General features: G+C 40.6%; 1 protein-coding gene across 1 annotated transcript in view; it reads left to right on the forward strand.

Annotated features, from left to right (window-relative positions):
* DMD (dystrophin) overlaps positions 1 to 13,495 on the forward strand; it is a 2,077,064-nt gene that overhangs the window by 1,866,718 nt on the left and 196,851 nt on the right. The window contains exon 62 of the mRNA XM_021677947.1: positions 10,166 to 10,226. Coding sequence (XP_021533622.1) covers positions 10,166 to 10,226 — 61 coding nt within the window. The remainder of the gene's footprint in view (positions 1 to 10,165; positions 10,227 to 13,495) is intronic.

The raw sequence follows: 13,495 nt of genomic DNA on the forward strand, positions 1-13,495 counted from the left end.
CAGAGCTCGGTGTTCTCCGTCTGACAGCTCGTATAATATTTACAGATTGTTATTCGTGAGGAATTTTAGTTAGCCATAAAGATTTTCACAGCTATGGCAGACATTAGAGGTCTCATTCATCACTCTTGTGACCTTCCCCTCTGGAATGTAGCCCATCTGTCTCTGCTGGTGAAATCTTTATGGAAAATCTGCCCATCTTTGAAAGTTTAGTAAGTGATCTTAAAGTTTTCATTGAATCTTTACTTTTGATATATGATTCAGACATATAAAGCACTATTCTTATTTTAATTTAATGTTTTTGAAGTGTTCTATTTAACTCGGCCTTTCAGGCAAATGACAGAAAACTTACTCTTGCTACCGAAACTAGATGCATCCCCTCACAAGGAAATAGAAATCATACAGAAAGCCATCACAATGGGGAAAAGTGAGAGATACATACACATACCTTCCAGCATTGATAGCTACTTGAAAACGTAAGCACTGTACTGTAATCTTGAGTATGACCTTAGGAAGTGGGGAAAAAAGTAGAAATAAGTTTTTTGTGTGTGTAATTGAATATTTTAGAGAAGACACCAAGCAAATCCCATAAATAAATGAATTGAGTGGGCTGGTTTACAGAACAGGAGAGAGCGATGATCAGCCTGCAGATGGTCCCCCTGTCCCTGCATGTTCTCCTCCTTTCATACACCACTTCTCATATGCTTGCTTAGGACCTAACCCTGCTACTTCCTTCTATCTACCGGCTGTTTCAACTTCTATATCTGGTTCGGCCTTCACTGCTTCTGCAAAATTGCCCTCTTGAGATCACCAGTGGTCTTGTGACCAAATAGATCTTCCTCTTCTACACCCTTAGTCCACTGGAACCCGTTGGTACTCATAACGTCTCACCACCTGGCTGTCTTTCTCATGTTTCACTCTACTGTATTCTAGTTTCTGTATTGTTTTTCTTTGGAGGGTTTTTTTTTTTTTACTGGCACCCCCATTATGGGCCACTTCCCAGGGTACACTTTTAACAGCCTCCTTTCCTGCAAGAGTCCAGCTGTGTTTATATCTTCACCTACCATCTAGTACTTACGGTCTTGTCCTTTTCACCTTCCAAATATTTTAACCTAAATATGAAATTTATCTGAAATTGACCTTCCAGCTTATTTTTTCTGCCAAACTCCCAGTTGCCCAGTAACTAAATCTTAGAAGTACAGAGTCATGTGTGACTTCTCACTCGGAGTGGACACCAAATTCTCTTAGGAACTACCTGCTGAACTCCACCCTCCTACCTCCAATCCATTGTACATGGTAGCACAAGAACAGTGTTCTTATCTTTACATCATCACAATCCTCTGATTGTAAAGCAGTCTCTGGCCCTCTCTTTCCCATTGGATCAAATATGGACTGATCGACTCATCATTCATGTTGATGAATATTGGACAATGGTCTTCCTGAGAATGAAGGACCTGTTGATCAGATGCCATTGGTCTAGGCAAAGATAGAGAACAACGTACTGTAAGCCCAAGCAGTTCATGTTCAAAGGCATTTCTCTCTGCTACACTTTATCCTGTATGTGGCACATTATTAGTACTTAGGAATGGATGCAAGGGTTGAAGACAACTGCTGCTTAGTTGAGGCAGAGAGCTTGATTCTAGAATTACCAACATTCAGACAACATCCCATAGGTATGTGATGACAAACATCATTTGTATGGTGGTTGACATTTTGCAAAGCAGTTGCATTTCCATTTTCTCATTTTATCCTGATAGCCTTTCAGCAAGGGAGATGTCATTATTCCTATTTTTCATATGAAATAAATAAGGCTCGGGGAGAAAACAAGACTTGCTTAAGATCAGGGAGTAACAGTAGAGTTGGGACTCAAATTGATTTCTTCTGAATCTATGTTCTAGACACTTTCTACTTGATCCGCATACCTCTCAAGATGCTGGGTTAGGCTTTGAGACAGAAAGCCGATGTGCTGAGTGCCTCTCTGAACTCAGAAAGTTTACACTCTGTCTTGGAAGAAGGGGTGTGGGAAGCATGTTCTCAAATAACCTGTATCAGGCCGTATATCTAATGTGCCTTAAGAATTATACCAACTAAATGCCACTGACCAGCAGAAAATGGATTTTTCCCTTTCTTCCTGGATCGATAAAGAAAGACTCCTGCTGGCAGGAGTGTAATTTGTATAAAATGCCTTTAAAGTGTTCATAGCCTTCAATGAAATAAATATATTTCTAGGAATTTTGCTTAAGAAAATTGGCAAAACTGTGTGCAAAGATTTATCTACAGAGAGATTCATTGCAGCCTGACTTACAACAGTGAAAAACTGGAAACAATCTAAATTTTCCCAAAGAAGGTGTTCCTTCAGTAAATCATGGTATAGCCATTAATGGAATGCTCTTCAGCCATTGAAAATGTGAGCCAGGAATGATGTGAGTGGCCATAGATGGTCTGGATGGGTGGGAGTGATTCAGTCAGAAGGAGGTTTGACCTCATGTAACAGAAAACTCAAATTAACAGTGGCTTACAAGTAGAGATGTATAAGGTTCTCACACAGCAATCCAGATACACAGGAATGGATCCATCAGGAACTCAGATTTCTTACATCTTTCTTTTCAGTCGTTCTTAATGTGTATCTTCCATAGCCTAAGTTGTCAGGGCCTTCCCCCTATACCCTCTGGAATTCACCACGCCCAGACACACCAAACCTTGGCTTCCAACTACACACACCTGTGACTCAGCCTTCAAGGCTTTCTCTGGCCATAGGCCTTGCTCACCAGCTCACGAGGGGAGTCCAGAGAGTTAATGACCCGCCCCCACCCCCCCCCCCCTTATTCCAGGAGTAGCCCTCAAGCAATAGTAAATAAATACTCCAGTTCCTTCACCCCCTCAGAGGTGAGTAGAGGGGCTTAACTCTGAAGTGTCTTCTGTGCAGGTGAAATCCTCACCTGCAGTGGGCCCCAGGTACCCAAAGCAGCACTGCATCCCTTATCAGCTTGGCTCCTTTCCTTGCCTTCCTTCCGGCTCCTGTACCAGTGCTTCCTTGAAATACAGCTCAAGCTACTTCATGTTTGCTTCTGGGGGATTGCGGCCAAGATGGCTTCCATTCTCCTGGGTACTACAACTCTGGCCATTATCCTCTCTTTTTCCTCTTTCTCTTCTTTCTCTTCTTCTCAACCCCTCTCTTCTCCTTTCCCTTTCCTTATCCTGCTTCCTCCTTCCCCCTCCCCCACTCTATTCCAGTAATGGCTCTCTGTCCTTGTCCCTCAGACCTAGGGATGCTAATAGTTCCTTGTTCTTACTATTATGCCTTGTGATTTCCCTGCACCCTGCACAGACCTCTGTGACCAGCCCTTTTACTAAATTCCACTCAACTTCGCTGAAAAGAACGTGTTATCTGTTTCTGGCTGGGACTCTGACTGATATATTTCCATTAGAATATATGTTCTTCTAAAACCTGATCTCATTTAAACAATAATGTCCTGAGGGCATGGGACATGTCAGGACCTCTTTCCCTACCACATGCCCTCTTACTCCACCCCTGCCTGCAAATACCTAGTGCAGAGCTGAGCACAAAATGTATGTTCAGTAGAGAGCAGTTGGTTGATTTTAATGCTAGAATATTAGATGTGTTCATTGAAGAATATCCTCAGAGACTAAAATGCAAAGTAGCAGGAACTGCGCCTTATTGGCCGCACTGGTGCCAGCACTTTGCCAAGGGCCTAGTGCATAGTAGGTGCTTTGTAAAAATGTATCCAGTAATGAGTGAGGTGATGTTAGGTAGTGCTTTGTTTGTTTAGGAACCAGGGACTGTTTTCATCTTTCAGATGAAAATAGGTCTCAGCTCTATTGAAAGTAGTTTCTCTCAACTGTTCAGATGATTTAATTTAGACATCTAGAATAGGACCGATTGTGGACATGACAGATTTAGGGAGGCAGATTTTGACCAGAATAAAAGGAATCTCTCTTTCTTTCTCTCTTCCTTTCTTTCTTTCTTTCTTTTTCTTTCTTTCACTGAGGCATTTTATTTGCACATATGTATTACATCCCTAGAAAAAGAATCCCAGGATTTTCCCTCCTGTGTGTTTTCATCTTGCTTCTTCATGGTCCAAGATACCAGCTGAGGTTGTCGGGACAATAAAACCAAACTGGTGGGGCGGGAGCAGATTATTCTGGCATTTTTCTAGATCTTTGACTTGTACATCAGATCTGAGGCTGACCACTCTACACTGGTTTCACCTGCCCCAAAGGTTCACAGCCATTTTCCCAGCTCTGTGATTATCGGTGATTTCAGATTAACCGATGCAACCATGCTTCATCATCACAGTGAGAAACTGGACGATGACTTTGGAGCACGGCCTAATAAGAACCTGGCGTTTGCCTCTCTCTTCAGCATCGTTCACATTCTTGAGAGCATCTGCCAGGACATTCGTGCGCATCACCATGACGACACACAAAGATGGCAGGAAAAGGACAGGAAGGCAAAAGGAAGCTCTTTCTGATTGTCACTAGAGCTATGGGGAATACAAAAGAGGCCTTCCAGGATCAGTGCAGTTGTTCCAACAGCCCCTGGGAAATCATTCGGTGGAAATCATGTAGAGGGTAAATTTAGATATCAGAGTGTAAAGAACCTGGACTAGAAGACATAATCTTCTTTTTTAAGATGAATTTGTTCATTCAGTTGTTTGGCAAATACTTATAGATGGCCTGTTACGTACCACACATGATAAAGCACAGAGACTAGACACACTTGACTTGGTTATAATGCTGGCTGTGCCCTTTACTAGCTGCCATGACATGAGTTGCCTGCCTGACCTGTTCTGAGCCTCACTTTCTGCATGTGTAGTAAAAGAATAGCGGGACCCCACTGGTGTTTGGGAGGATTACATTAAGAAGCGTGAAGCACCCAGTAGACACACAGCATGTTTGCTTTCTCCATTTCCTGAATCATCTGACTTGAGTAATAAACCAAAATTAGGATCTAATACTTACTGACTTAGAACCTTAGACACACTATTCCATGTGATCTTAACTGTTTGATCATCTGCAAAATGAAAATAATAATACCTCACGGGTCATGATGAGTGTCAACTTGAGGTCATGTTGCAGGCACAGAAGAGGTTTCCCTTTCTCCCCCCACCACCCCTTCTGGATCAAGCATTCTCAGTGGGAACTGTATTGCTGCCATAGGGACAAAAATTGGTGCCTGGGGGACGAAAAATCTTACTCTTTTTATGTAAAGCACAGATACAGTACATCAACAGATATACAGTGTATCTGTGATATCAAAATTTCACTGGGGACAAGGAGGGGGAAGATTAGGAAAAAATATCTAAAAAGATACTTAGCAGGGGGACTTGGGGGGGGTTCAGAAAAAAAAAAAGATGGAGAAACATTGCTCTAGAGTCGATCTCCTTGTTAGAATGTACCCATGAAACCGTTACACCTTTTTGTTAATCCCATAGGTGAGGTTTCTATTTAGTCTCCACTGAATGCTGTATTATTTATTTTTATAACCTGCCCCCAGTTTTTTTGACCGAACTACGTTCTCAAACGCCAAGTCCACCAAATAGAAGAAAAGTAGAAAGATGAGTGAATGTACTTGGGTCTGAATTCCAGAGAGTGCTCTTTTGGCACGGTTTAAATACCATTAGTATTCTTTTCAATTTGCTGGTTAGGCCCCCATGTCAATTAAAATATGGCTAACACCAGGGTGCATCGCTTGGCACATTCTGTTCATCGTGCATTAAAAAAAATGGTTGAAATAAGAACTTCGCCCACACAGTGTTGCCTCTGTGATTTTCAAAACCACCTTGGGCACAATATTGAATGCTGTCACCTCGAGGGAAGAAAAGCATTTGAAGGTAGAACTTCTCCCCTTTCTTGCTCCTAATAACATACCGCATCTGTAACGCGAGGGGAAATTTGGAGGTTGGTTTTGGAATGAATAAACTCACGTGCAGTTTGCTATTTAAATTGAGTAGACAATCCCCCCACCCCTGGGGTGCTGGTGCCATATGATAATGCATGATTTTTACACTCAAGGATCTGAATCACAAAGCTACTTTGGATTTACATGTAGTGGTTAGAGAAACATCTTGTATAAGAAAATACCAAAGGATAGCACAGTGTCATATAAAAGCTATTTGCTAATAAATCTGCCCTGATGGGCTACTAAAAATGGACGCACCAGACATAAAAGATGTGTGTGTCTATTACACAGGCTAGCGTGGTGAATGATGACAAGTTTCCGCTGGTACACCGAGATAAGAAAGAGCTGTTGTTGGTGTCAGCACCCCTGCAAGAAATGAAATGATAATTCTGGGACACACTTACAAGAGTTACCGTGTGTTTGATCAACTTTTGAATATATGCAAGCCCAGAATCCTCTGGTAGCCCCAAGTGAAATTGCCAACAACCTTTTAACAGTCTCTTGAGAAGGAGCACTGAATCGAACCGCATAGAACCTTCCTTGGATTGAGTGTTATTTCCAAAGCAAGTAGTTCCAGTGTGTTTGTGGTGGTGATGGGGCGGGGGAGGAATGGGGAAAGGCCATTGTTAGTTGCCTTTTATTTTTTTGCATCAAGGACATTTTTTAGTATAAAATGTTAGGGTTTCTCCTCAATGAGATACCACCTCATACCAGTCAGAATGGCTAAAATTAACAAGTCAGGAAACAACAGATGGTGGCGAGGATGCGGAGAAAGGGGAACCCTCCTACACTTTTGGTGGGAATGCAAGCTGGTGCAGCCACTCTGGAAAGCAGTATGGAGGTTCCTCAAAAAGTTGAAAATAGAGCTACCATATGATCCAGCAATTGCACTACTGGGTATTTACCCCAAAGATACAAATGTAGGGATCCGAAGGGGCATCTGTACCCCGATGTTTATAGCAGCAATGTCCACAATAGCCAAACTGTGGAAAGAGCCAAGATGTCCATTGACAGATGAATGGATAAAGAAGATGTGGTGTATATATAAAATGGAATATTATGCAGCCATCAAAAAAATGAAATCTTGCCATTTGCAGTGACGTGGATGGAACTAGAGGGTATTATGCTAAGCGAAATAAGTCAATCAGAGAAAGACAAGTATCATATGATCTCACGGATATGAGAAATTCTTAATCTCAGGAAACAAACAGAGGGTTGCTGGAGTGGTAGGGGGTGGGAGGGATGGGGTGGCTGGGTGATAGACATTGGGGAGGGTATGTGCTATGGTGAGCGCTGTGAATTGTGCAAGACTGTTGAATCACAGACCTGTACCTCTGAAACAAATAATACATTATATGTTAAAAAAAAAAAAAAAGATAGTAGGAAGGGAAAAATGAAGGGGGGGAAATCGGAGGGGGAGATGAACCATGAGAGACTATGGACTCTGAGAAACAAACTGAGGGTTCTAGAGGGGAGGGGGTGGGGGTTGGGTTAGCCTGGTGATGGGTATTAAAGAGGGCACGTATTGAATGGAGCACTGGGTGTTATACGCAAACAATGAATCATGGAACACTACATCAAAAACTAATGATGTAATGTATGGTAACTAATGTAACATAATAAAATAAAATTTAAAAAAATAATAAAAATTTTTTTTTAAATGTCAGGGTTTCAAATGACAAAACCTAAGTTGTTTACCTAAACAACTCATAGACTCATAAACTGTGAGTCAAAGGGGGAACAAACATCTTCCAGCACAAAAAAATTCACTGACCTTCACCATTGGATTCATTTGATAGCTACACACGAAGACAAAAGGCTTGTCTGATTTTAAAAAACGAAGAAATCAACAATTTTTACATACAGTTCATATACTCTGTATGGAAAATTAACACTTGAGACCCGCAATTATGAACACTTAAAGTTTCATGTCGATCTGGCACTTAGAACTTTTTAGAATATTCTTTCGCAATCTTTTCAACTATTTAGTTTAAGCATATTCTGAGTACTCCTCCAGCATTTTATTGGAGTTTTTTTTCTTTTTAATGCTTAACAATGCAAAGTCAAGTGTAGACGTTCAGTGTAGGTGTGGCCATTAGCTCAGCTGGGCACCGCTGCTTTTCTTGTCTCTTGCTAGATTTTCTGCTTGAAGGTTGCTCCATTCAGGCAGCCCCCGCCCCCACTTGAGCCAACTAGGCAGCCAGTAGACCTCTCCAAGCACACTTCTCTCTGACAGTTACCTAGATATATTATAGGAAATGCAAATGGACTCTTCTGCTATCAGAGGACATTCCCCAGCATCCTCCAAATCAGAAATGACTTCTGGACCATTAAACTGATAAAGAACTGGAAAGGAATAATGACAGAAAGAGTGGGGTTCAGCCCATAGACACCTCTAAGGAAAGAATAGCAGTTGTTTCTCAGTTTAGGCGTTCATAGACTGGGCAGTACAGCTGGTGAGAACTGGATCAGATGCTCTGGGAAATTCTCTTCTTCCTTCTGCAATCCATTTTGGTTTTAAGAGGGGGGGGGTGTGCTGAGCAGGCAGGAGCTAGGATTTCTGGCTCTCTACACTGTTTCCTCCTAGAGAGGGCTTGGGTTTTTAGGTTTCTGTAACATCCGACTCTGCCCAGGTGGGTCAGGGAGTCCAGCCTAAGTTCTCAAATCAGATCTCACTTCCTTTATCGCCTTATCAGGGCGAGAAGGCTGTGTCCTAGCGAAGAAAAACAGACAAAAGGAGAGTAGGGCAGATAATGAGAAAGGCAGAGAGGGCAGGAATAGAAGAACACCGAATGTGAGGGACTACTTCAAAACAGCAGATAAATGTCTTTTTTTCCCCATATTAAAAATCTGTCTGCCAAAATGAAAAGGCCTAATTAGCAGCTAAATACAAATCCATGTCCTCTATCTTTTAAAAGACACATCACCAAGGTACAAAGCAGTGTGTCTGGTTGAAGGTTAGGTGATTCGATCCCTCTATTATTTTGTATAAAACAAAGAATCTGTAGTTTCATTACGCTTAAATTGTCTGGCAGTGGATGAAGTTAACTTTTATTAGAAACTGTTCTTTCATATTATACAGTGTAGTCAAGGATATATTAGCTTTGACGTTTTCTTACATCTCAATATAGTGTAGAGTGAATTTACTGTGAGACTAATTTAGAAGGAGGCTTTTCATAGGAGGAAATAATGGTCAGCATCAGCTGGGCTGCAAATTATAAGCAGGATGAAAATTCAGGGAAAAAATGGATATACGCATAAAATTGCTAAATGTTAACAAGCATGCTTCTTATATTTGTATTCCGATGATACTCTTTATCTCTTAAAACTCCAGTTTCGTAAAAATTCTTTTCAGGAGGAAGATTTTATTCTTGAGGAAATGGTATAGTGCATCCTAACATGATTATTTTGTCTTAAAGAAAGAAAAAACCCATCAGATTAAACAGTATATAAAAGGTGTTTTTAGAGCTCATCTCTGGGAAAGGAAAAAACCTGGACAATTTAAGCATTTAAAACACAGTTTAAAGATGATTGATTTGACTAATAGACAATATGGTCATTATAAAACAAATTCCCAGTATGTGAAATTTAATTTCACCTATAGGATTCATCACTCATCACAAAAGTTTTATTATACTCTGGTATCAGGTGCCATTCTCTCGCTTTTCGTTGTTTTTTTCCAATAAGATCGTGCTGGTCAGCTGATATTTTGTGGCACCAATTAAGCATATTATTGGTCAATGAGATTGGATTCTGTTTAAACCAAACAAAGACGCAAACAAGCATATCAGAATGATAAGTGTAGTGCTTTAGCTTCAATAACTTAGAATGTAACTCTATCACGCAAGGATGTTTCAGCTGCTAAACTAATAAAACCCAGTCAATCAAATAGTAAAAGATATTGAGAAGCAGCAACAGGAAGTGTTATAAGAAAAGCACCCAATGGAGACACATAAGAGAAAACCCGTCAGTCGACTCATTCCATTTCTTATCTGTTCTATAGGTTTAGCGGTGGAAAGGTTTTTTTTTTTTCTCCTTTGCATTTATCTTTGTGCCTGAATGAGTTCAATTTCACTTAGATTAGGACAGAAACTTCAGAACAGCAGGTTAATCCGTCCTGTCTTCATGGGCAACTGAGCAAACAGACCAATATCAGTGTAAAATTGTAATTCTGGAGATTAATGTTGTCTTTCCTGTTTGTGGTGAGCTTAACCTCCTTGCCTTTTTTTTCCCCCTCTCTTTCAGCTTCTGTCCAGGGTCCCTGGGAGAGAGCCATCTCACCAAACAAAGTGCCCTACTATATCAAGTAAGTCCGAAGCATCACATTCCTAAAAGGGCATTTATTGTGGCTAATCTGCATATTCACAAGTGAATGTATTTCTGAAATGTGACGTTAACCTGGCCTACAATACCTAGTTCTTCATTCCACGAGGAAGCTTGGCTAGTCAACTCATGCTAAAATTACCACTGCAAATGTGCTGATGCAATAGGGAGCTGCCTTTAGGAAAAACCCATTTGACGCAGCATATATGTTGTGTTTTGTGATTGGGGGTGGAGTGGATTTTCCACACTCGAACAAAAAGCTGCAGATAATATTACTGATAGTGGGAGTGAATATTTATAAGGACAGTTTCATTTATTTGGGGGTTTGCCCACATTTCTTTTTCAGCAAAGATGGATGCTTTCTGCAGCTCAATGTACACAGAGTGTTTTAGGTGAATAAATAGTTCACGTACCCAAAAGGCAGTCAGAGGTGGGCCCGGATGTGTGGAGCTGAGTGTTCATTCTCGATACATAGCACTCAGCATTTTTCACATAATGACAACAGAATGATACTGTTTTCTGGGGCCATTTATGTCAGTCAAAGGAATACAGGTGCTTAGAAGCACCTTCCACGGGATGCTGCATGAAATACAAATTATGATACATCGGGTCAACGTGGAAGGGAGAGGAGGGAGGATATGGAGTCATGATGATACCTTAACAGTTTCCATTGATGGTGCAATAGAGTTCAACTTCAATTTCACTTTGAATCCGCTGTCTCAACAATTTAATTTCGTCGGCTTCATGAAATAATCTTCGGTACCAACTAAAGTCTTTGAACCTGCTTCTTTCATGAGTCTGACTAAAAATACTGCACGTGTTCCCATTGTTTCGGCCTCCCATGTTTTATCAGGTCACTTTCTGTTCTTCGACTGCTGATCAATTCTTCATAATTCAGGTCTAAAGCAATATCAGCAATCCTAGATCTTCATTACCACGGTTCTCCAGAAATTAGATTGCGTGCCTCAATTGTGTTAACCCAGAAGAATGGGGGTGAGGGAACTCTTTGGACTCTTCAAGGAGAAATACATCCTTTAGGAAAGCTTTGTCTTATTAAATTTTTCCAGGCAAGGTATCTCTTACCTTTAAACATTCTCCTTCAATTTGCTTCGATCCTGCTTTTTATTTTTCTTCTTTTATTGTATTGTAGTATTTTCATTCTGTGTAATTATTAATTCAGTCACTCTACATATTTTAATACCTATTTTAAATCACCTGTGTTATTAAATGATAAGTTGATTTAGACACGCACTGTATGGCTTTACATCCACTGGATATTTTGAGGAACACTTAATTCAAGCTCCTCCCAGTCACCTCCAGTGTCTTGGTCATCATAAATTTTGGGGACCTAAGATTTTTGGAACCTGCTACTCCTTCAACCTGTTTATAAATCTCTCACTTTATCCAATTCTTTCTGATAGATGAAGAGATGGTCTTTACTAGACAAAGACTCTTCTTTTATAGCCAAGGTTGGAGGACCACCTGAGAACCCAAAACATCTTCAAGCCATTATTCTCCAGATTATTCCTGTTGGGGGCTTATTAAATATCTCACGGGGACTCTTAGCATTCCCCCCCCCCCCGCCAATATTCTTTGCCTAAATATTTATCTTCTCCCTGATGTTACACCCACTGCAAAAGATCCCAGATCATTGCTGTGTGGCAATGAACATGAATTCAGTCCAAAAATAAAAAGGAGACAAATTAAAGAAAACCACCCCCATAACTAGTCTCTTGCTGCTCCTTGGTGGTATCAGAGAGCAGCTACCCTCTCTCTGTCCCCCTCTTTTCCGGTGTTCCTTCACCGACTTGAAGATCGTGGTGGCAGTGTTGATAAGGGCACAGATCAGGAAACAAGAAAACTTGATTTCTGGTCCTGGCTCTGTCATGAGTTGATGGTGTGGCCTTGGGCAAGTCACTTAACCTGTGCAGACCTTGGTGTCTCATTCATAAAATAAGAAGTTGGATTTGGTGATTATCTAAGGGCTTCATAGCTCTAAGAATCAATGAGTGTGACTCATTGAATGGTCTTGCCCAAGTCCAAAAACTTAAGATCTCAGCTTTTCAAGAAGTTTATCTTTATTTTTAAAATTCTTTATTTTAATCATTAACATAATATAAATTCTTATTTTAAAAAAGCATACGAATTCTGTTTTTCCACTGTTTAATTAGCTGCAGATATGCTCCCTAAACCCACTCCAGTTTCTCCAGGTAACCATTTAAAAAGCTCAAATCTTGATGTTTAATTTAGGGCTATCATTCTGCCTGATTTACTAGTAAGAGACATAGAGCAATAGACAAGAAATCAGTAGAAAGGGGAGTCTGGAGACCTCAAACCCTCTGAAGGAGTCCGTTTCTAGGAACGAGGAATTACATAACTGCTCAAAAATACCTCTGAAACTTTCTGGAGATCATGTATTTCTAAAAATTATAATCTATTTGAAATTAGAGATAATAGAATTTCTCAAATATACCTCTAAAATGTTAAGCTAATTAGGGAGAACATGTGTTCAGAAAATATACATTGTCAACAAACAGATGACTAGTGTCATTTGTGATTTATTATTACATATTACTGTTGTCTAAAAGATTCTTTTCATAGCAAATTACTTTGATGTACAAGGTTCAGTGGACTTCATGCACTGGCTAATGCTATTTGTAATTCGAGATGCCTTATTTATCCACAAATAACAATACTAATAAGTTTATAATGACATTACTTCAACCAGTCCCCACCTTGTCCTTCCTCTTTGTTACCTTGTCTCAACTTGCATTCAAGAGTTTTAAGCACACATTTCCAGGCACAAAGCCAGATGTCTTCTCTGGATCTTTCTTTTTTTTAAGATTTGTTCATTTATTTTAGAGAGAGAGAGTGCATGCATGTGCATGGGCAGGGAGGGGCAGAGGAAGAGGGAGAGAGAAACCTAAGCAGACTTGACACTGAGCACAGAGCCCGACATGGGGCTTGATCTCAGGACCCTGAGATCAGACCTGAGCTGAAACCAAGGGTCGGATGCTTAACTGCCTGTGCCCCCCAGGCGCCCCCTCTGGATCTTTTTTTTTCAATACTTAATAATTTTTCCTTTTCAATGCTGGGATAAACTGATCACCTAAATAACCAGAGGTTTCTGCACCAGTAACCCCATTCCAGTTAGTTGTTGAGTTGTGCACTCGTGCTTGAGGTTGTAAGTCATTACCAGCATCTTCTGCTCTAGCTTGCAAATCAGACAGTGTTTATGCCTGCATCCTGACA

The sequence above is a fragment of the Neomonachus schauinslandi genome, chromosome X (assembly GCF_002201575.2).
Source record: "Neomonachus schauinslandi chromosome X, ASM220157v2, whole genome shotgun sequence".
Classification (NCBI taxonomy): Eukaryota; Metazoa; Chordata; class Mammalia; order Carnivora; family Phocidae; genus Neomonachus; species Neomonachus schauinslandi.